Raw genomic sequence first — 24,770 nt, 5'->3', positions numbered from 1 at the left:
CACGCTCACCCGTACCTGCTGAAGTTTCCTGCCTTGCCTCAAGTGATAGTGACTTACGTCTGTCGCCTCTTGCAGTCAGCAATATGTCAACCGAGCAACGCAAAGACCCGAGGATTGCTTCTCTTATTGGGATGCTCTCCGGTACATCGCCTGCCGGGAGATCTCGGGCCCTATTCCGGCAGGTTTCTCACTTTGCGCTCCGTGACGAGCTACTCTACCACCGCAACTACTGCTCCGACGGCCGAAAGTGGCTGGTGGTCATACCCCGTCATTTGCGCAGCGCCATATGCACCTCCTTTCACGCTGATCCACGTTGCGGTCATGCTGGCGTACTAAAGACCAATGAGCGTCTTCGCCTGCGATACTACTCGCGTGGTATGTATACCTTCGTGCGCAAGTACGTGCGCTCTTGCCCTGAATGTCAACGCCGAAAATCGCCACCGCCCCGCCTTGCCGGTCTTTTGCAGCCACTACCATGCCCAGCAAAGCCATTCGAACGTGTGGGCATTGACCTGTATGACCCACTTCAGTCTACTGCAGCCGGAAACCGATGGATCATTGTCGCCGTGGATCACCTTACTCGGTACGCCAAAACCGATGCTCTTCCGGCCGCCACGGCTCGCGACGTAGCCTCCTTCCTGCTTCGCCGCTTTGTTCTTCGACACGGGGCACCTCAGGAGCTTCTCAGCGACCGAGGGCGGGTTTTCTTGTCTGAGGTTATTGAAGCACTGCTCTCTGAGTGCCACGTCGTTCATCAGACTACCACATCATACCATCCACAAACGAACGGGATTACGGAACGCTTAAATCGCACGCTTGGTGACATGCTCTCCATGTACGTGTCTGCCAACCAGTCGAAGTGGGACCTCGCACTCCCGTTTGTAACATTTGCTTACAATACGGCAACGCAGACGACCACGGGATTCTCGCCGTTTTTCTTGTTGCATGGGCGAGAGCCGTCCTGCACAATCGACACGATACTCCCCTACAAGCCCGACGCAACCGAATTTACGCCGATTTCAGACCTTGCTCGTCGCGCCGAAGATTGCCGTCGACTGGCCCGTTCGTTTCCATCGACCGATCAGCAGCGCCAGAAGCATCGTCACGACGAATGCGTCAATGATCGCAGTTTTAATCCCGGCTCCCCTGTGTGGCTTTGGGTGCCCTGCTCAACACCCGGTCTCTCCCCAAAACTGACCACCAAGTACCATAGCCCGTACAGAGTCATTGAGCGGACTTCGCCCGTCAATTACCTTGTGAAACCCGTTGCACGAACTACAGATCATCGCCGCCGAGGGCGTGAAATTGTTCACGTGGATTGGTTAAAGCCCTACTACGACCCTCTAGTTTCGTCGTGCCCTTGAGTAGCCAGGATGGCTCCTTTTGCACCGGGGGCAATTGTAACAAGAAGAGTTAACGCTGCACAACAATATTATATACCGAAGCGTCATTTGCCCAATCGGGTATGCCCCGAGGATTATCGTGAAGACGGCGAAGGCCCGATTCGGACGTTCATGCTCACGAGCTCATACCGGTTGGACCTGCGCTCGGCCCGTTGCCTTACGCGACGCCTTGAATAAACCCCCACGATCAACTACCGTCGTGACTGCTATTCCCCTTTACAAACCTTGTTTCGTCCTAAATATTGGTATGGCGAGAGGTACCTTTTGTCGATCAAAAAACGAGAGTTTTTTATTTTGTTTTTATTTTAATCTCTTCTATTTCAGTGCTAGAAACCTTGTTTTTACTCCTTCCCACGTAACCTAAAGAAAAGGGCAGGACTTTACTTCTATAATTTGGGTGGTGTGCGTCAATGTTCTATTTTCCTTCATTTGTTCAGCGGTAAAATCTGGTATAGAGTGCCTCGATGCCGCAACTGCTGCTGTCGCTCTTGCTGTACACATTAACAAAGCTGCTCAATGACGGTCTTTGTCCCGCCCACGTTTACAACAGCGCGCATGAGGCGGCGCTGTACCGGATGCTGTCTAGATAGTCCAATGACGCTCATACATGACAAGGCGGCCTCATTTTAAGTAGGCCAACCAAACATCCGCTTTCAGGGTATCTGATAGTGCATAAAGGCTTCCATCTGAAACATCCGGCCTCACATTTCCCTTCCTACGGACTGCTACTTCTTCCCCGTGCTTCCTGCTGACAGTCATATGATGAACCGCTTCACAATTAAATGTCTGTCTGTGAGGTCTGGTTCAGAGCTTTGAAGGCAAATTATTTTGCAAAATATTAAGTGTTTTGCAGAATATGTTTGCTCCAAAATTATTTTAGAGCAAAAGTAAAGTCTGGTCGTCTTGAACAGAGCAGGCCGAGCAAATGAAAGCGATGTCCTAATTCGGGGTTCATACAAAGATTGAACGTTCGCAAATATCGTTATTACTTACAGAGTGAACACATTTTCACTAGTATCCCACATTGTTACAAGGATGAATACATGGTTGGGCACTGCACCATTATCGTTTCTGCGAGAAGACGGCGAATTATGCATTGGTGCATAGATTCAAGCTCGATGGTGAGATGGCCAGCAAATCGCTAGATCTGCCATCTCATCTACCAGAGTTCGCCTGGGCTTCGCTTGCAGCCAGGTAGCATTATTTCGTAGTAATAGCAAAACGCGCTTTAGATCGTGTACGCAGCATTCGTGACTGTGGAGTTCCAACACTTTCACGTGTGCTGTTGTAACATGAAATCTAGCTTCCGTTTTTAAGCGAAGTAGGCTCAAACATATCGAAATTTGAAAATATCTGCGTTCTAAATTTGTAATACATACGAAGGATCTCACACCCTAGGAACCTCTACTTCCCTGGCCGCAATATAACCCTGCCTTGATTACCACCCTCTTAGGTGCTAATCAACCAGAACGTGACGTTCTGGATCGTGACGTTGTGGTTTATCAGTAAATGATAAACCAGAACGTCACGATCCAAGAACACGCGGGGAAGATGCCATTGCAAATAGCACTTTATCCATGAAAGCTTACACGGTCACGAGGTATACAAAGCTTTACAACTTTCCAACCACGCAGCAATGCTGGCACACTTAAAGCGTCTCAACAATAATTATTAGAAATGAAGCCGTGAAAACATTTACCTCTTTTTCCTCCTAATTATCGTTACTTCTGGACAGAAATGGCCCAGACGTTTATGGATAATATTTCAACAAAAATGCTGTAGAAAAAAGCTTAGCGAAACAATAGCAGGCACTTAGTGTATTAACAGGGAGCGAGGCGGGCATTGCTGTGCACTGTTCACATCGAGTTCCAATCATTGCACGGCAATTTATTCATCACCACCACTACGCAATCCGTCGGTCAGCTCAGTGGCTTGCCAACATAAATAGTCATCGTCCTCGCCCACAGAACTGAACACATCTTTGAAATCACTTGTTTTTTCACTAAAAACAGCTTTGCCTTCGGGCCGGAACGTACGCGGGGAATACCCAGAGGGCAGAAAGGGAGACAAAGCTAGTTTTAAAAACCGCAGTGGCTAAAAAGAGCTCCAGCTTACGCTGTGCATAGAATGGGTGCTGCCATCTAGTAGGAGTGCGCTGCGATTCATTCAAGCATAGCTTGTTTGTACCATTCTTAATAACAAAAGCTGTCGCAAAAGATATAAGCGAATTCTGGGCTGTTTTTACTCAAAATGCGTGTACAAACCCAGTATCTGTAGGCAGGAAAGGGGCTAAAGCAAGCGCATGTATCCAACGCAGGGCACCGCTGTTTTCTTCTGTAAAAATATATACTGCATTCGTCGTTGGAAAAATGAGGCGAAATCGGCGCACCTCTTTTCTTGAGATGCAGAAAATCGGTGACATAAATGACAAAACAAAAAGGATGCCAAGCGCAGTTTGGCCGATGCGAGCTAGCTACCAGAACGCTTCAAGAAAAACCCAGAGTAAAGCAATCTAATGCGGCAACAGGTAACTAATATGATTCTGAGAAAAAGAAAAAAGAGTAGGCTGCCATTCGCGTGGTCCACTACTGCAATTTACATTTCACACTGAGTGTCTCGATGTGAGGACTACGACACTATGGACGCTAACAGCAGGCTACAGAGGAGCACTGCTGTCCCTCGGCTCACATTATTCAACCCATGGTGCTTCTTAACATATTCATCATGATCAAGCTTGCTAAAGTTTACTGGGACCGAAACCTGCAGTATCTTGATCATCGTTCTGGCTGGTGCTATAAAAGTTTACATTTTATGTAGTCTATACACAGGAGCGATTCTGAAATAAGCGTCTGGAAATCATTGGATTCGCGCACATACTCTCGCGAAAATGGAACGGGGGCAACGTTAAAGGTCTAAATTCATCACTGAAGGTGGACGTGCATCGTATATACTCAATTTTGATTCCTCGTAAAATTTTAGCAAACCTTGCCAAACAGATAAACACGAACATTTCTACGAGCTGTTATTATTTACCTGTTCACTTTAAGTTTTCTACTTGAGCACAAATCACTTTCGCTGTCGTAACGTTCAAGCCTAGGCTTCACTCCCTACATGCTTACCGGAATTTCTTGGTCTTTTTCCAAACAGCATGCGCGTTCGAGCTCAAATTTTGCACGAACTTGATATGACGAGCTTTTTTATCTCCCCGGAAATACAAGAACAGCATTTACCTGCTTATCAACCAGTAGAATAAGGTAGCTTTAAGTCCGCTAGACCGCCTTTGGTTTCAGTGTGGACTGATGGCTTCAATACAGTATACCGACTGGCTCGGGACTAGAACTTTTTATATGATTATATGGCAGGTATGCCACTAACCGCGGTGCTAGTTTTACTGATTTATTATGATACTTATTTATTTTTATGCCCAAGGAAAAGCAGAACTTGCATTCTGGTTTATTGTTGTTTAGGCAATCATTCGTCGTGGCAGCCGGCACCCTCACGGCATCGTTGGAGATACAAATCGCCTTCAAATGTTTGCTGATATGGCCACCAAAATTACATTGCAGTAAATTGCTTTGGGTGATGCTTTTTCTCTGAGCTGTGCTAAACACCAAACACTCGGTTAAATTCAGTTGGTGGTCCCTTAAGACCAGTCCGCCCAAAATAAAGAAAATACGCCGTAAGGGGCACTCCAAATATAGGCAGGACGCACACTGTTTTAATAATCCGTTTGCTTGAGATCCGTTTTGAACAATCTCCTATCGTGGTTGACATGAGCAAATATGAAGACAACGTGTGAGACGTAAAGCAATGCTGGACCGGTGTCCATCGCACCGCAACCATCATGCAGACATTGTGGAGAATTCTGGTGTCTTTATTTGAAATTTTACTGTGAGCTACTACCAGCCGCAGGCCAGTGAAACTTATATCTATTATACGATGCTTCAAGGGTTCAAGCGCGAGCAAGTTTTTAACAGATACATGCATTCCCACTGAATACACTCATACCTCAGTTTGATTTGTGTGTTTCTGCTCAAACGTATTCATGAACCGGTATTATTGAAGTTCAAATGCGAGTTCCGAAACTGTCTCCACAAACTCGATCAAGAAACGTTAGGCCACTGTCTAATACTGTCATGCATATAAATAAAACCCGCCTCCCTATCTTTACCTGGTGGTCATGACTTAAATATTGATGTTAACCACCCTGATGTTCATGGACACGTGACTGATGCAGCGTCTTATGTAAATTTACAGTATATTCTAGTTCACTATATGTAAACTTAACTGCCTCAATCCACGCGTGATTTTCTAAAGGGATTTTACAGCCATTAACGGGGTACCTCGCCTTCTCTAGTAGCTTTTGCGATTCAAAATCATGGCCTCCTCTTTAACCTAAGCGGCATGGTCACTGCACTCCTGTGTGAAAAATGTTTAAGTTCCGACCAAATGAATGGCTCAGCCGCTTTTATAAAGGTACTTGAAGGCCAGTGCCATGACTTTTATATCAAAAGCCAGCTATCGACAAAAGTGGCACACTCGCAACTGCCACCGAAGAAATGTTTGTCCAACGCCTTCACGACGTCCTTAATGCAACCTTCGCTGTAACGCTTGTAGGGCAGCATTCGTAGGAATGTTTAATGTCCATCCTCTTGTCGTCTTCATCATCACGAACGCAAAACCTTAGCAAAAGGTCCTCCGTAACCAATATCCACTTTAGTTAAAACAAGCGATACACTGATACCAAATTGTGTTTCAAGGCAGCCCGAGTTGCGATTGCTCATCTAAAGTAAAAAGGAAAAAGGAAAGGACGCATAGCGAGAGTTGGACTGGTACGACGGCTACTGTAATTTTGCAATTGAACTGCTGCGATTATCTGTAAATGAAGGTCGCATTCATTAGGTTATCATATAATCAGATCCGAATCTTTTAATGATTGATGAAATTTCTTTATGGTAGGTACCACTTTGTCGACCGAGAAACGGGATACATCCTAAAGTAAAAACGTTTTCCTAAATACGAAGTTCCTCTAGCAATATACTAAAGTTTTCAAATGTACAAACTGTAATGAAGACTGCCGTACCCTCAAATTACCATGGGTTTATGCCTGTAAAGCCGCACTAAAAAGCTGAAAGCACGTTTTATAAGGGTTACTTTAGTCCACCCAAATCTGCCCGAAATACAGCATTGTGTACTTGGGCCATTGCTACTGCCTAGAAGTGACAGAAGAATCCTCAAGGCCACCCATCAAATTCAGGACTTCGTGTGCCACAACTGGCCACCTGCTAGCGCGCAGACGACAGCTTCAACAACAGCTTATCTGGAGTCTTGCCTTGTACATTGGCCAAACAATAGCTCAGCGTTTTCTTTGCCTCCACTCTGAAAAACACTCCACAAGGCGCATTCACGTGACATGTGGGTGTACACTTCGAATACAATTCCTGTAAGACTGGCCGAAATATTACCATCCCCCCTTTTACACCCGGCCAGCTAACATTTTGGTACACAAAGGAATTGTAAACATTTTAATTGCTACAATGCAAATAAACCACCTCTAGTAACATAGAGAGAGAGAGAGAGAGAGAGAGAGAGAGAGAGAGAGAGAGAGAGAGAGAGAGAGAAAACTTTATTTAGAACCAAAGGCGGTTCAGACAACCCAATTACAGGTTGTCTTCAGTGAATGGGGAACTCAGCTCTAGTGCGTTTTTGGTGTATTGCACTAGAGCTAGCTGCTCCTCGAAGGTAGAGGCTAGAGTCAGCCAGGTTGTGTCAATGGGATATGGCAGCTGCGTTGGTGTGTGTAAGTGAGGAATGCTGGGAATGGTGTGAGGACATTCCCATAGGACATGTTGCTGATTAGGATATCTCCTAGTAACATAGCGTGCCGTTTGTGGGGTGAAGACCGTTGATTAGCAGCGATAACGAGGCTTCAAAGCGCACACATGCAGCTGCTATTTTATTTTGAAAATATTTCACCTATTTGTGTCATGAAAAATTTATTTCAAACAAATTTTGCGACTTTCATACTCAGGTACACAAGTTTCTCGCCAAAGCTTAAACTGCAGCATTCACACTGACTGATATCAAAATAGCGCGTCCCGTTCTCAGTAGCACTGTTCGCTTAACACCCGCCGCGTCGGCGCTGTGGATGAGGAGTTGTGCTGCCGAGCCCAAGGACGCGGGTTCGATCACTGCCGCGGTTGGCTTCGCTGACTGAGGCGGAAAGTGAAAACGCCAGTGTGTCGAGATTCTAGCGCATGCTAAAAATCCCCAGGTGGTGAACATTAATTAGGAGCCCTACACCCTACTAGAAGCTACACCCACAGCCGGGGTGCAGCTTCGGCGCGTTAAGGTGTCTCACCTGTTAACAAACCTATGGCACTTACCACTTCATGACCCATGGACTCGAAAACCATCGCGCGCCAATAAAAAAGGCTTTACAAATCCATATCAACGTTCACAACGGCCTACTTTGCTTATTTTGGAGATATGTCCCTTCTGTACTGAAACAAAAACAAAACTATTGCTTGTTGACAGCTAGCGCCATCCAGTGAAAACTGGATAAACCACACTGCGTTTCTTGTTTATTCTTCATTTATATCTTTAAAAGAAGCGAACTAGGCAATTAGGAAACTTTCTATGAATTTGTACAACTTTTTGTACCGGTACACGATACGTTTAAGCCCGTCGGTTATGAATTCGTAAGTACCATACGAATTTAATCAGGTGAGTCCCCTTTGTACCACACAATGAATCTACTGTTCTCTGAAGTTCCTGTTTTCGCATATCAGTTGTATCTCATCTTTCCTTTACTCTTTGTGTGACTTATGCAGATCGAGGTCCTTCCGGGCATTGTAAAAGCCGTGCGCGGCCGCTGCGAAGTGTACATTGACGGTGGAGTTCGCACGGGCACGGATGTTGTCAAGGCTCTGGCGCTTGGAGCTCGAGCAGTCTTCGTTGGCCGTCCAATACTTTGGGGCTTGGCTTATGATGTAAGGTTTTTTTTTTGGCTATTTTCTTAGTTAATATCTTGTCGTTCTTCCTTCTCCGCCCAACGTTTTTTTTATTATTATTGCTGTTTTATAACCTCTTCTATCATTATCTTTGGTTTTATCTCCACTGCATAAAAAATGTTTTTATTTCTTCACCGAATTCGCTTCACCTTATAAAAAGGGGGTAGGAAAGAGGAGACATAAATGTTTATTTGACGAGCGCTGGTGCTGCTGTTCAGGAACTCGCACGGTGGGCGGCGTCCCTAGTACGGGATGCCCTGGCCTTGGCTGGCTAGCAGTTCAGTTCTTCACCAGTATGTGCTGCCTCCCAGGGTCCGGACTTCTCAGACAGGCCACCCACTGCTCGTAAGGGAGGTAAGGTATGGGGATAGGCCTGGCGTTTGATAAATTTACTTTAAAAAGACCACAAAATCGTCATTTAAACATTTTGGCTCTTCTAAGCAACAGTTTTCAGCAATAACCGTACTTGTGCTACGAAGTTGCTGACGGAATAATTTTACTCTCCCTTCAATATTTATTTAGCCAGATTGTAGTGCACGTACTAGTACAAAGCACGCGCTATGTTCACCCCACCTGAAGTAGCAAGCCCCGCGGGGGGCGAACCTATTCAGTATTCATTGAAGCTCTCTCTCACACACTCTGCCTCTCCCAACAAAAAAACGAAGCTAGACTGATTAGAACATCGTCGTTAGGATAAACATGTCATAAATTATTATTTTACGTTCTTTTTTCTCTTTGTGTCACCTGATATTTGGTACCGCGCTTATTTTATAGCAGGGCTAATCGCCGACCATCGAGGCCTCTACATTTCCCTGATTACTTAAAGGTGTTCTGTATGAGCGTAGCTCTAGTGTACTTCTCCACTGAAAAAGTTGCGAGAAATTGTTAGAGTTCGCAAACAAAAGATTACCCACTCGTAGAGCATTAAAACACAAAGTAAATTTTTTATACGCATGCGAGGAATATAGGTGGATGATTAAGTCAAGCGATGCGTTTGAATTACATAACGAAGGAATTGTTTGTTAATCCTTACGGGGGCTTTTACAGGATTAAGAGAGTATAAATGGTAACTCGGCAGAATGAATTCAAACCCAGATTTAAAATGCCCTACATTTGTTACAATTTGCCCCTAGACTTTGTTTACTTGTGTGCCATGAGTACGACCTAGATTAGTGTACCTTAAAATTATGGCTGTGGCTACCGTTCCGTCCAGACGGAACGATATACAAGGGCTAAAGTTCCGCCCAGATGGAACGGAGTGCTGCTGGCTATCCTTCCATCCAGACGGAATATAATTGGGAGCTTAGCGTTCCGTCCAGACGGAGCCAGTGTGAAATTTGTACGGTTCCGTCCAGACGAAAGCAAAACCGGCTGATTAGACGGTGTGCCTGATCTTCGGGTTTGGTGTAGAGGTTACGCCTCGGATAATTGCACTAATGTACCGGGTTCGATTCCCACCAGACTCAATTTTTTTTTGCGTGGTTGTGCCAGCGTTTTGTAACAGCTAACTTCGCGCCCTCTTCACAATTGACGTGGTGAGAGCCGTGGGTGTTGATTTTGCACTCAACCGGCCGCTCCGCTACCGCTCACTAGAGCCAAGGCCGACGTATCCATCGCCAGAGTTCCGATCATCTGTAGTTCGTAATGGTGATTACTAAGGAGCGGTTATTCTGGCTAGTCAATGAGCGGAAGCGGTTCGTTCGGCTGGGTAAATATCGAGAAAGACTGCTCTGGCTGGTGAAGCGGGCGTGGTAGAGGTAGTGGCTTAGAGTTCCGTTTGACGGAGTAAGCGTGAACCGCATGGAGCGTTTTCGGCTCGCGAAAACTCACCGCGCACTCCGCAGGCGTGCTCCAACCACCCGCACCCCCGCACACTGCGCGCGCCGCGGCGGCCAGTGGCGGGAACATGGCGGCGGCTTCGGCAGCTAAGTGGTGTCGGGAGCTCGAGCGACCGCTTCTAAGCGGTCTCTAAAATGCCGCTCAAGGCACGCACGAAGTTGCTTGTGCGGTAAAGGAGCTTATAACGTGGGTGAAAACGGTACTATAAAACATCATCCGCGCCGCTAGTGAAAGCGCTCATTCAATATCTGCTTGGGTGGTAAGCCTAAACATCCCCGGTGGATCCAGCCGGCTGTCTCCGGCGCTTCGAAACCGCCGCCATGAATTGGCACAAGTCGCCAGGCTACGCGCGCGATGCGCGTCAATTTCTATCCAAGGTCGAGTGTACTAGTAGCCAAGGCAGATGCTGCCGCGGGCGCGGAATCATCGACGCGGGCGTTGAAAAAACGCACGCGCAACGCCGACGCGCGCGAATCGCGTGAAAAAACGCTCCATGTGGTTCGGCCTTTAGAGACGCGTCGTCCGCTTTGGGCGCGTCGTCCAACCGCTCAAACCGCTTCCGCTGATTAGGTAGCCAGAGTAACATTTGATTAATAATCAGTCTCAATGATTACAGATTATGGGCCGTTCCGAAACGGTGTTACAAAACGCTGGCACAACTACGCAAAAAAAAAATCAAGACCGGGGAGAATCGAACACGGCACATTAGTGCAATAATCTGAGGCGCAACCTCTACACCAAATCCGAACATTGTTAGTGGACTTGAACTCGCGTCTCACGCTGGACGGTAATAACATTCTGTTGTCGTCGCTCACACTCGGGAAGGCAGCTAGAAACAGAAGAAATCGCGCTCGCCTTGTTCTTCGAGAGAACCACGAAGCCGCAAAGGTTCTTTGACATGCACTAACGTAGAACTGTTAGGCTTATTGCTAACCCCGGACAGGCACAAATTGCGGCCCTTTCCTCCGTTCGCGGGGGAGATCCGAACTATGAAATGCTATGCAATTAAAAACGTTGTAATTGTATGTGAAATTGTACAATGTATATGTAACATTTAGACTTAGTATTTCGCATTTCGTATTTTCCGCAATAGTATTGTTCGATATTCTTGTATGCGGTGTGTAGCGTGGCAGCCTTGTTTCACTTTGTTCTATCTAAGAACCCGGTGTTCTACTCTGGCTTCTCCGGAAGCTATTCATGGATAGACTGCCCCAGTATTGTCCGTTTCCTTTTCTGAAATGTATGTGTTTTCGAACAATTTTTCACTATGAATAGTTACCAACTCGCTCAGTTGGTCGTCCCTCCATGCCCACTTGCCCAGGAGGTGCTGCCATCAATCTAATCTCTAAAGACACTTTTTTTCTCGCTTCATGAGAGAGCAGCCTATGAAAAAGACAGTCGCCATACCAGCAGCCCTACGCCGGTTCCGAGCAGGTTTGCCGAGTGTTTCGCTACTTGCTCGACCCGGTGCGCTAGCACCGAGGCGCCGCAGAAATACACCGAGGAAGCTCTTCGTGTGTTAAAACATGCGGTCCTAAAACATTGAATGGTTGCTTATCCCATAAGCAGCAGTGTCTGCATAGATAACCCACAAAAACGCCAACAGGCGCCCCAGCAGTCGCAGAACTAAGGCCCCAAAATGTGATGCCATGGGACAAAGGTCGGGGTAGTTCTGCCGGGAGCCAAGCGTTGGTCAAACAATAACTACATCAAAAATTGGTGAATATTTCGGGACAGGCAACCGTTTGTCTCCAAAGAGCTTTACGTTAGATTATAAAACAATCCATCAGTACCGATCGCGAGACACAGCGTAGCCATTAGCCAAGCCCCATAGCGAAGCTACAGTGTGGGCGGCGTTTTTCGCTTCGAGCCTTTTATGTTTGTTACAAAGCATTCACTGCCCGTCTCACCACTCAAAATGCATGACTAATCACGCACTAGTACCGTAATCACTTCACACTCACCCTCGCGTTATCCAAGTGAGGTCACACTGGGAATCAATTCTTTGCGGTTTTGATTTCAAACCGTTGCGCTGGAGGTAGAAGCTTCGCGGGATACGTATCCTCTGAATTCAGGCATGGGAATGTGCATCCTTTATGACACTCATCCATGCAATGACCGAGAGACAAATTTTCTGGTAGCTGACCATATGCAGCTATCGCTTTTCTTTGCAGCCTATGGTGGCGTGGTGTTCGTGGCAGCATTGAATTTCTATGTTTCATCGAACGCGTGGGGCACAGAAAATCTTTTCGAGGTACACCGAATCACACAAAAATTGTAACCCCAGACGGGTAGCTTGTGCTGGTAAAGGGAACCAGCAGCCACCGGTGAAGGGTTCTGAGAAAGGGCAACGTATTTTAGAACGTTCTGAACGTGCTTTCTATACGTGGCTGCATGGGGTCAGAGCATCATTTCAAACTGCTCTTGTTGGCTACACATCGAGCGCTAGTCGCACACCGTGAAGATCTAGAAAGTACGCTACAGCGAAGAGGGCAAAGCAGCACGAAAAATTAAAGCCGTTCCACTCAACGTGAAAGCTGTTGGAAATTCAGAGCAGTGATTAGATATGACGGGCTGTAGCGCCGTTATCCGCTCACTGCTACCACCCAATGCAGTTCAAATTTTCCGCCTTCTCAGTGCTCGCGCGCCCCCTGCCTGAAACTGCTCCAGCGGGAGTTCTGTTCCTTTTGTGCTTGCTTTTCCTCCCGAACGTGCTGGCGTTGCACTGCACTTTTTTTCGCTTACTGTCGTAAAAACAAACCCAAACGAGCGTTTCTAACTACATGAACACTTTGGCTCACGTATACCTACAGTTTTCTTTGCGCTAAAAAACGTGGAGATGTATGACAAGCGCCAGCGGTTCAGGAGTTTCGAACCCTTGTGACTATTTAAACCGCTTGGCTTTTGAAGCCTCTGGGTTACGCCGCGACGACAGCCGATACGACGGAACGCCGTGTGGCTCCGCATTGTGTACAGCGAGCTAGCTACGACAAGGGAAACCCCTAAGGGGCTCTGCACTTAAAAGCCGCTCCTCGTAACTACCGCCGGGACGAAGCGGCTATGATTAAACTGCAGCCGCTGCCCGTTAAAAGCAACATGAAGTTTCTACAAAAAGGTCAATAGTAGGCTTACAAAACGTCGAACTAGGCCTTCACATTCTGGGAAAGTTCAAAGCATCCCCGTAGTTTTTGTTGTGCCTCTGCTCCGTCTATATCGGAAGTCACCCGCTAATGCGTGGTATCGAACCTGTAGCGTGACCCAAAACAGCACAACGCCTTGGCCTTTTCGGGTAACGCAGTAGCAGTGCGTGCACTTACTTCCAGTTACTCTGTGAGGAACTGTCAGTCTTTCTTGCCACTTACAACGCGTTTCTTAGTGGATTTGGCCACCTTCTTGAAAATCATAAAAAATGGATCGAAGCACTAGCAACTACCTATTGTCTTTCTTTCTGACAGGGTAAAAATGGCGTGAGTAAAGTGCTCAGTATCTTCAAAAATGAGCTGGAGCGAGCTTTGGCTCTCATGGGTAAGTGTGCTTTTATTCACATTTGCTTTTTCAGTGCGATCGCTGAGCCTGTTTTTCCTGTGTGGTGTAGTTTTGATGCGAATGCGCCTTTAGCAAACACTGAGGCGTCTTTGCAGAAATCTTATTTTGGGATGCAATATTACCCATAATATTCCTGTTTAAGGGAAACGTTGAGCCTGATTTTGGAATCGGCGGGGTACGACATTGTACCATGCGGCATTCGTGGCGCACCACCAACTTCCCCGGCGACGCCATACTGGCTTGCAATCTCTTCAATGCTTATCAGCTTCAGAAATATTGTTTTTACAGCAAAGCAGTATACCTCTACCTCCCAACGGTTTCACCTCCGTGGGCCAGAAATTCAAGGCGCCAAGGCCTAAGACGCTGAGCGCATGCGTGAGGCTAATCAAACATACAGCGTAGAGCTCAGAATTCGTTTCAGGAACCCACAAGGCAAGAATCGAAACCGCATTATAGACGATAAGGCGCCTGTGAACAATGGGACCCCCCTCCTCTGTGTTCCTGGTAAATATTTTGTTTGCAGGTTATCTTTGACGGCTAGGTTGGCTAGTGTCACTATACTCGGGAACAAGGTAAAAACGGCAATAGCTCACGTACGGTATCACTCCGCCTAAGCGGCGGACCCGCATCTCAACGGGCGCGCGTGTTTTGAAAGGAGATTTCTATGAATGCGTGATATCGTCTGCCTTTTCTCGCGTAGTTTATTTGTCATCGCTGCAGTACTTTATAAGCATATTAAGTAGAAAAATTCCCTGAAAATGCTCGTGCCATGTTCAAAATATTTCCAGTATTGCACTACTTGCAGCGCGCGGAGCAACATCCGGCTGCGGGGATGAGGCACAGCGGCAACTTCCGTTGCCGTTCTTAAGTTGTAACAGAGTATAAATAGAGCAGTTCTTGCCCAAGCCACCGAGCGCATGCGTCAGGCTAGGTAGGACCGAGCATTTGAAGCTAGAGAAGCCAAGCGTAGGTCAGTAGAGAGGGTATATAGTACCGCCACTGAGGCCAGGAAGTCCGCAACAACGGCAATTTTAGCGTTTATCAGTGCTGCGAGATTGCCGCATGTAGGGCCTCGCCATTAACCTTGACCGGGACGTTTGTTAACAACACTACCGAAGATGCAGCAAAAAAAACCGCCCGCATCTTCCCACGGGGGGAACTCGAGTAAATGCGTCGCATCTACTCGAGTCAAGCAAAGCGTCACGTCAAGCGAAAGCCAAGCAAAGACGCCCTTGACTGAATTCCGAACGCGCGCTCCGCCGCTTATATACGTTGAGGGGACTGCGTAAGCCAGTCCCAGTCGACGACGTTGGCGTACTTGTAAAGCGGCGTGGACTCTAGGTGTTTGAGCCAAGCGCGGATGTTGCTTCGCCGGAGAACGGCACACCGGTTATATGCGCAGCGCGCCCGAAGGAGAGGAAACCGCGGAAGAGAGAGTACTGCACATGCGCCGCGCCCCAGCCCGTCTGCCGCGGCTATGACGCAACGTGCCGCGGCTATGACGCAACACAATCCAACACAATCCACTTTAATCCAATCCAATCCAACCCAATCCAATCGAATCCAATCCAATGCCCCTCGCGAGAGAGTGTTCGAATCCAATCCGATGCCCCTCGCGAGAGAGTTCGCTATCGCCTCGACTCGACGCGCATGCGCAGTGAGCGTGCGGACTACGGACGTCAACGCGGGTGACATCGTGAGTTACTGAAATGCTCTGCATTTAAAAGCAACTTAGGACACACTTCTCCTTCTGAAATGCTGTTACACGCGTTATTTTTATCCGCATTTGGAACGACGTCAGTGGCGCGCAGCCGTAGAGCAGGGACGACAAGACTACAAGCCGACCGACTAAAACGCTACAAATAACAAAATGGCGGTGCCCAAGAACCGTCGCATACGGTGTACCCTTGTCTAGTGACACTAGCCGAGCGCAAGCGACAAGCCCGCAGAGACGACGCGAAACACTTTATACCCTCCTTCATCCACATTTTAGTGGTTTACGACAGCTTTGCTGGACATCCACTTTACCAGGGCGGATTGGCGACCAATTTTATTTTACCATTTCATATGTGTATGAACTTTTTACTTTTTCACACGCAGTTAGTACAGGAGATAACTCTGCGGATTTAGCCACCAAAGCAACGTTAGATAATTGGTTTCGCTGTGATGCACCCCATCCTATTTGCAGAAAACAACTGCTTAGTCAAGGGAGTTCATAATTCTTGTCTTATAAAACCCCGCCAAGCCCTTCAAAATGGACAAAATTCCACCCACGCCCCACGCACCTGTTCATAGTACACTCATTGATGCCCCATCAGTATCAGAAGCAGAAAACGCTGAGGATCAGTTTACCACAGTCGAAATAGTTCAGTTAAAAAGAAAATGGTGAGTGGACTTCGCTTTCGCCACTGAGGCAATAAATTATTTCGAGCCCTTAAAGCAAGCTTCGCATTAGCTGCTCGAGTCGGATGATTCCTACGCTTATATTTCCAATGCCAGGTGCAAAACACCTGTTCAGATGCGTACGAGGATGCAGAAATAACTTGCCCCCTGTATGCTACGTACGTGTTATGAGGAAGTTATGAACTGCGGAAGGGTGATTTGTTCATGTGAGGGCTCGCCAAAGCTTTAAAGAGTCCCTGACGAGTACTTGTTACCATGCATGGGAAACTGCACCTCCGGTGAAATCAGCCTCCTCTTCGCTGCAGTAATTTTACCGAGAATGAGCTCCTCCTTTTCGAATAAAACCTTCAAAATCTTCCTTCTGAGAAGGATTGTCTTGGCAGCACTAGAGCGAACATGCTAGGAAAAGCAGTCTAGTCAAATACATCCCTCTATTTTTGGTCACCTCCACATCCAGTGGGAAACAAGAAACCCGCTCTTGCTGACTCGCATTTTATGCGTCCCGAAAAACGTTATCCTTTGGCAAAGAGTTCACAGTCACTGAATACGTGCATTGTTTACGTCAAGTGATTAATTATCGCTGGTTTAACAACAAGTTGCAATCAACTGTTTTCTTTTTTTTTTAATTTAGTGAATTCCATGGGCAAAGCAGTATGACATGCGTTCAATGCAGCTTTCTGATGTCAGTTACGGTATATTTTCTGCACTAATTACAACTTAAAACATTGTAGATTTACAGTCATTCATATCTCAAGCCCAGCAAGCGCCTATCTCTTTCAGACGCTTATATTACGTTCATGAGTGCCAGTTGAAGGCCGGAAGAATACCGCACAAAAGTGATCCCCGAAACTGAGAAAGAGAGAGGGAGGGAAGAGACATAATTAAACATCTGTATTCATGAGCTCATCAGTGCGTAATGGTAAGGGCCCATGCCCTGTTGGCCGTGTCGTCTTGTCGAGGACGTTCTGGTCCTTCCTGGCTGCTCACGCCCCCTCTATCAGCATGCGCTGGCTCGTGAGGTCAGAGCTGGACGGCCAGTCCACCCACTGCTCGTACGTGCGACGGGTGTTAAAAGTGGTGGACGTAGATTGTTGGCATTCCAATACCAGAAGGTACAGAGTGCCAGGGTGGGGCCCAAGTTGCATGTGCTATTGTATTCGGTTGGGAACATGTAGAAGCAGCTGACGTAAGGAGCCGAAATTGGTCTTTAAACCACTGAGTATGGTCGCCGCGGTTCAGAAAATTTTGAGGTGAGGTGGCGGGAGCTGTTGACGTTCTTGTCTGCAGGCCCCAGAACGTTCGCGTAACTAGTGAAGGTTGCTAGGTGTCCGAAGTAATATAAACACCCAGAACATGTAACTCTATTCATGAGCTACTTGCAACTTCTCCGGTAGATTACGAAGGTATATATGTGGAAAGTGGAATATTCATGATCTTACTTGCTTTTAGGCCCTGCGAACGCCGCATTTAAAATTTTTGTAACGTGCTTCCCTAAGCCTTATCCCTAAAAACATTAAAACATAAGCTTATCAATACTGTCGTTAAATGTGAAACCAAACAGGAAAAAAAAACTGTCGCCTTTTGGGACCCAAAGACAACCTGCTTTTGTGCCTTCCAATAAAATGTTCTAATTTCTCGATGAGCGCGTGTTTTTACAAGTGTGAGGCTTTGCCTTTGTTTTGGGTGGGTAGACTTTTCTTAATACCTGAGAATGTAGCGAAATTTTTCCGCAACACATCCCTTCTGAAAACATGTTCGCATCCCGCTGCCATTTATTTTGTTTAGAAAGAAAATATTTCTGGAATGTAGCCAGAATTTTTTTCTTCCTCACAGGATGTGCATCGCTTAAGGATATCAAGCCATCCATGGTAACTCATCAGGATAGCCTCAGACAGCCTCAACCTATGGACAGGCAGCCACAACAAAACGGCCACCACGCCTGTTACCCGGAAGACTCTCAGTGACCGCACAACGGAACAGCATGCGTTGCAGCGATATTCGTTCCAAGAGTGGTAAAAGCCCAGCATTTCCAGTGCGATGAATAACGTTAAATAAACGTGTTTATATGGCGCGCCCCGCACCTAAACTTACCAAAAGCTTGTTAGACCACTATTTGCATTTGTTACACGCTGCTTTGAAGTGCAGTGATCGCATTTTTCTTTCTTTCTCGTTCCATTCATTTTTCCTAGTTTCAGGCAACATATTTAAATTGTTTGTGTGTGCATCAAATTTTGTGTTTCATCCTGCGCACCACCGCTTAAGGCCATTGGCTGTTGGTGGGCACGTAGAAATAAAGATGATGATGATGATGATATACGAAACCAATTGAAAAAATCCGAGTTAAAGGAGCATTTTTTTCGCCTTAGAAAGCGCAAGAAGAAAACACTTGTAATCCGGAAAAAACATTGCCATTGCTGGGGCTCGACGCTGTTCACGTCCAAACACGTGACTTGACCCTAGGGCTACTGCAGTCAAACCGCGTTGTTCCTTTAGTGGCTGCTTAAGAGAACAGAAGTGCTCCAAGCGAAACAGTAGGTGCGCTAAGTGCCTACAGTAAGTGTCTTGCTTGTGCCTGTCAAAGAACGAAATATCGCAGTGTTGACTTCTTTTAATAGTCATGCTGACTTCAAATGTGATAAAATAGCAATAAAGTTGAGCTTCTCTGGCACTTGTGGTTAATCTAAACGAAGCCGTACGAGGGAGTTCGTTTAGTCTTACCGTATTTCTGGTCGTGTGTAAAACGAACCGTAATTAGCTACTATATTTTCTCTTTCATTTCGTAGCAGACACTCACAAGATGGCTACGTTTTCTGGCAGAATAAAGATAATTAAGCGGCAAAATTGCATCTGGCTGTTTAGTACACATTGTAAAAGTAGCGGCTGCTATTAGAATATCATCACATAAAGGAAATTAGCGCATCGTAGCCTTTATTTCTCAAAAGTTTTAGAAAGATAGCATACAGAGATTAACGCTTTGATGTTACCCATTGTTCCTAATAAAAATTCTCTCTCTCTCGCTCTCTCTCTCTCTCTCTCTCTCTCTCTCTCTATATATATATATATATATATATATATATATATATATATATATATATATATATATAGCCCAGAATGTGAAGGGGAAAATAGCCCAGAAAGTGAAGGGGAAAATCGCCCCGCCGGTAGCGTAGTGGTTATCGCACCAGACCGGTATTCTGGAGGTCGTGGGTTCGGATCCCACCTGGCGGGCATTTTTTCTTCACTTTCTTTCTTTCTTTCCAAATTCTTAATCTGTTTCAATGATCTACCACATCCTCCCCTTTGCTTTCCGAGGTTTTCTCGACTGCCAACCCTTATTTCTGTGTTATATATATATATATATATATATCGAGATCATGAGGTTCGATGGGCCAGTATAAAAATAGTGAAAGAAGTCGACTGACACGTTTCCCGTTTTTGTTGCCAACAGTTTCGGAGTTAGAAACTCCTTCTTCAGGGCTGTATTTTAATTTCTCACATTGCGCCTTTATACAAAAACTTCTGTGAGGGAGGGTTACTTCCCTCATCCCTACAGGAGAGGTCGCGGGTGAGGGGTGTTTCAAACAGTTTGAGCAAGTGAGGCATTCCGATTGGCTAGAAAGGTGGAAGGTGAGGGAAGGGGAAAGAACACGGACGAAAAGGCAGCACGAAAAACGTAACAAGAGGCACACAAGCAAATACAAGATCAAAAACAAGAGTGAGTCCTGCGCGCTCCGCAAATGGTGTAACAGTAGTCAGCAGGAAAGGAAGAAGAGCAGAAAGAAAAAAAAAAAAAAGGGGGGGGGGGGGAAATGAAGGGAGACGGACATAAGATGGCGGCACAGGCATAGATCTTCGATTCGGTCAAACTGCAAGGTCGCATGCATGCACGGCCCGCCAAGTCAACACATGGTCCCCGCGCCATACTCGGAATTTCCTGTCTCATTTTCGGTTTTGTTTTATTACTGGTTAAACCTACAGCAGCTCTGGTCCTGGCGCCACTTCGACGAAACCGAGTGGTGCGGCAAAGCCTTGCTACGCGGCCAGCGAGCCGCGGAACAAGTAACACTTGGATTTGGTTTCGTTTGCGGCGCATTCTTCGGCCGTTTGTCTATCAGTGGTGCGGCGGTCATAATTCAGGGCGCCGTGCGTCGGCGGGCCCGAGGGGCGCGCTCACAGATGTTCAAGGTCACTGATGAGACGGTGGTGGTTGCCGAACGGGCGGGGAAGGGGGGGGTGGGGGGTTAGGGCGTTCTACCTGTTTGTTTTGCTTGACTTGGTCCCTAAAGCGGGGTTTCCTTTTTTTCCTTCTTGCTTTCTTTTTAAGTTGTATGCACGGTCCTGGTTCTGCGTTCACCCCCTCCAATGCCCGAAAGGTCCAGATATTTCCGTCTAAGGCGCAGCTTTTTGTCGCAAGAATGGGAGGCGGCCCGGGTCCTCATTGATGCCATGGGTGAATGCCTGGAATTTATGTATAAAGTAGGACTCCCTCTGCTCGCGTTCGAGGGAAGAGCGGAAGCCGGACTGCAGGAGAGTGATTCTGATATGCTCAATGGAATGGTCCGGCAGGCGCATATGTTTGGAAAATGGTAGATCCGGCTGTGAGGTGACGTGGGATTTGTGGTTGTTGAATCTGAGTCGGAATGCATTCTCGGTCTGGCCAATATAGTCCTTGCCACACATTTCGCAGTGCAGTCTGTATACGACGTTACTTGAATCACAGTCGAGGCTTTCTTTTATTCGGAAGGAAAATTTGGAAAAGTTAGATTTTGCCGTGTCGGTTAGGGTGATGAGGGGACAGATTTTGCAGCGCGTTTTCCCGCATGGGCGGCAGCCTGAGTGTTGTTTCGGGATCCCAATTTTAGCCTTAACAAGCACATCTCTTAAGTTCTTGTCTTTACGATACACTACACGGGGTGGTTCGGGGAAGATAGCTGACAGGTGCTCACTTTGTCTGATCATGTTGAAATGCTTGCTCAGTATGTTGTTTACTCGTGGCATGTTCGCCCCGTATGTTAATATCAGGTTGGTCTGGGGTGTTTCCTTTTTTTGTGAATTGGCTTTTGACAATGCTGACTGGCGGTCTGTTTGGCGGGCCCGGTTGATTGCGTCATCAATTATATTTTCTGGGTAATTTTGATTCAGAAGGATGTTCTTTAGATTTTGCGAGTTTCTGTCAAATTCTTGGATATCAGAACAGATTCGGCGGTATCTGTATGCCTGCGAGTATGGTATTCCAACTTTGCAATGTATATATATATATATATATATATATATGATTGATTGATTGATTGTGGGGTTTAACGCGCCGACGCAACGCAGGCGATGAGGCGCGCCGTAGTGGAGGGCTCCGGATTAATTTTGACCACCTGGGGATCTTTAACGTGCGCCGAAATCTCGTACACACGGGCGTTTTTGCTTTTCGCCTCCATCAGAAAAGCGGCCGCCGCGGCCGGGAATCGAACCCGCGACCTCGTGCTCAGCAGCGCATATATATATATATATATATATATATATATATATATATATATATATATATATATATATATATATATATATATATATATATATATATATATATATATAGTTTACTTAAAATCGCGAAAATACTTTCATGGTCTGGAAAGACACCAGACATCAGAAATATGAGGTCAGAAATTATGTTTATTAGGACGGGCACAATCAGGTGTTGCTTCTGAGCAATACCAGGCACTTGCTGCTCGATATGTCAGCTCTAACTTTATCAGCATCTATACACTGATTGCACGGTTCAAGTGGAGCCCATACACTTAGTTTTCATTGCTATCGTTTGTAATAACAACGAAATTGCACAATTCGGCTTACCTGTCACGAGCACATCGAGCCGCCGGGTGCGACGTGAGCCGACGCGCATAAACAAGCCTGCTTTTTACCGCTCAAAAGTACGTGCTGCCCTCTCTTTTTCACGTTTTGAAGGCCCCGTGCCTTCTTCTGTGAACACGTGTCATTAAATGTGCAAAGAACCACAAAGCGCGGGAGAAGAAAATGTGGTTTGGGTTCTTGCTCCAAGCAACGCTGGGAATCAGAGTTAAGCGCCGTCATTCAAGCTTTTCGCGAGCTTGTGTTTATTGCCGCTGTTTATTGTCTATTCATGTTAGTAAGTTTATGTACACAGTGTGAAACAGAGAGATTGGCTTTATTGTCTGAGGAGGTAGGAATGCCCTTTTGGGAAAAAAAGGGAAAGCGAGGGCGGGAATAGCACAAAAAAGGATCACAGTTCAAGGATATGTGGGCCGCAGAAGGTCCGTAAGGTCCCGGATCACTTGAACTGGTACTGATAATTTAATATTTTAAGGGTTTCGTAGATAAACAGGTGCAGGAGAATAATGGTGGCCCAGGTAGGTTCAGGATACCACAGCCAATTGTATAGACCGCTGGTAAGTGTATTATCGTATAAAAAACATAACAGCAATACAACCACGGCTGTTCCGTTTTAGGTGCAAGATATGCATGAATAAATTAAAGGTAAGAGGATAGACCACATTTAGGAAATGTTCCAAAGGTGGAGTAAGCTTCTGGGAAGAAAAATATGGCATGAACGTGAATTGCAGCCTTACGACTACAAGAAAAGCTGGACAGCTTCTTCAAAACTTCACAGTTGGAGAAAAATTCGACCTTGTTCAGGATTGGAACCCCGAACCACCCCCGATCTACGACAGTCGCTCTACCAACTAAGCTAACCAGGGGAATAACCGTTTGTTGCACGACAGCGAATTGATCAACAACTCGAAGTGAAGGACGGATGTGATGTTAATCTACCAGGTATAGGGGACATTTCCATGTTGAAATCCGTTTCTTTGAAGAAAAATGTCACAAAACCTGAAAATTTGACGTACAAACCGCTAGTCGCCTGGGTAGATCAGGTGGTAAAGCGTCTGCTCTAATAGGCGGTGGTCCCGCGTTCCAATCCTCGACGAGGTCGATTTTTTCTTCAACTGCGAATTTTTGAGAAAGCTGTATAGTTTCATTTCTACCCGTACAGCTGCAATTTGGTGGGTGTCAAATTTTTCTTAGCAAAAAGGCAAGAACAACAACCAAGTTTTTTCTGTTAATGATTGAAACATTCAACAAGCTGATACGAAGCCCGCTCATTTAGGACTGTAGACACGTTTACAATTTCAGCTATCAAACTGCTTTTATAGAAACCATAGAACCTTACATTCAGTGTTTTTCCGCGGGAAAGCTTAAAACTAATAAACAGGTACATCAGACCCGCCGTAACTACTAAACTCGCAGCCACCCTGTGATTAGAACGTCTGTACCAATGGCTTGTAACTTTCAATTAGTTTGAAATTTTACGCGGTTGTATAAAATGTTGACCGAGAAACTGCCTGAACATTACTAGGGAGTATTTCGGATCCGACGTTATGGACTCTGAGTGAATCTATGGCAGGGGAAGACCATTTCTAAAAAATGGAGACATAAGAACTAGAATGAAGCTGTATCCTTAAGGCGAACAAGAAATAATGCTCACAAATCTTTTCGGGCGTTGGTCAAGGAGCAAAACGAATACATATGCTCATTTTCGTGAAGAGCACGCACCATAGGCAATTTTTTATTGGTCTCGTTTGAAGCAAATCATTCATATACCTCCAAGATATAGTTTTTTGCGACATTTTGCCATACCGCATATTCAGATCTACGTAGCAACCTGCATTTGGGACTTCAAAAGGACTTAACAATGATAGCCATGGTACCGGCCCCGTATCCATATATTATCTGGCAGACTGCTCGAATTCCTCAAGCAAAAGGTGGAGTTCTTGGGGCGTCAGTGTCGAATCTGTACAGAGTTAATTCTCGACATTCCACGTGCACGCGCTTTTTCTCTTTCTCGAATCTTAAGAATCTGGTCGGGATGAAATTCTCATGACTATAAAACACTGGTGCTAATTTTCAAACTGTGCTGGAAGTCAAAGTTCGAAGGGCGTATAAAGGTCTTTACATCTGGCGCCATTAGTCTTGCGTAAGATGCTTCTTCGAACCAGCCATTTCTTGCCCTCAATTCTTTTCAGCTAGTTTCCATCTTCGAAGTCTTCAATGCGCAAAACACTTCCAATACTTTGCGGGCATTCAATTTCTTTACTGTGCAACAGAAAAGTGCCAAAGAAGCACTACTTTTCAGTTCTTCTGCACACCGATAGCTACCATGAATGAGTTAATTGTTGCATCCTCCAAAAAACAGCGACGATTCGAAGCTTTCCCAGGTAAATAAAGGAACACGCTGCTCTCTACCATGTTCCTAGCAAGTGAAACCGTCATTCAAAGCCCACCTCCTCCTAAGGCCTTCAGTGCAATTCTCGCGAAATCTAGGAAATTGACAACAACTACTTCCGCTCCAATGTTTTGTATAATGGGCCGAAAATTTGAAATACAAACGCGATATATTCTGACTGATAACAGTCTCTGACTATGTGCTTCTACGGTTTGTGCAGGTTTGCACCTTCTAGTACATGCAGGTACTTCAACCAGGGTGCATCGTTTCGTCTGCTTTGCTAAAAACAATGTCACGCTTACTCCTTAAGATTATTAT

At 46.1% G+C, this 24,770-nt stretch overlaps 1 protein-coding gene across 1 annotated transcript in view; it reads left to right on the top strand.

The window, feature by feature from the left end:
* LOC144146916 (2-Hydroxyacid oxidase 1-like) overlaps nucleotides 1–18,898 on the top strand; it is a 31,475-nt gene extending 12,577 nt beyond the window's left edge. The window contains exons 5-7 of the mRNA XM_077678880.1: nucleotides 8,237–8,395; nucleotides 13,711–13,780; nucleotides 18,038–18,898. Of these exons, the coding sequence (XP_077535006.1) occupies nucleotides 8,237–8,395; nucleotides 13,711–13,780; nucleotides 18,038–18,168 (360 nt within the window). The 3' untranslated portion in view covers nucleotides 18,169–18,898. The remainder of the gene's footprint in view (nucleotides 1–8,236; nucleotides 8,396–13,710; nucleotides 13,781–18,037) is intronic.
* Nucleotides 18,899–24,770: the final 5,872 nt, after the last annotated feature.

Source organism: Haemaphysalis longicornis, unplaced genomic scaffold (genome assembly GCF_048455015.1).
Source record: "Haemaphysalis longicornis isolate Haplotype H1 unplaced genomic scaffold, Haemaphysalis longicornis Haplotype H1 scaffold_7, whole genome shotgun sequence".
Taxonomy (NCBI): Eukaryota; Metazoa; Arthropoda; class Arachnida; order Ixodida; family Ixodidae; genus Haemaphysalis; species Haemaphysalis longicornis.
Note: the sequence above shows the minus strand (reverse complement) of the source record. Positions and strands in the feature narration are given on the sequence as shown.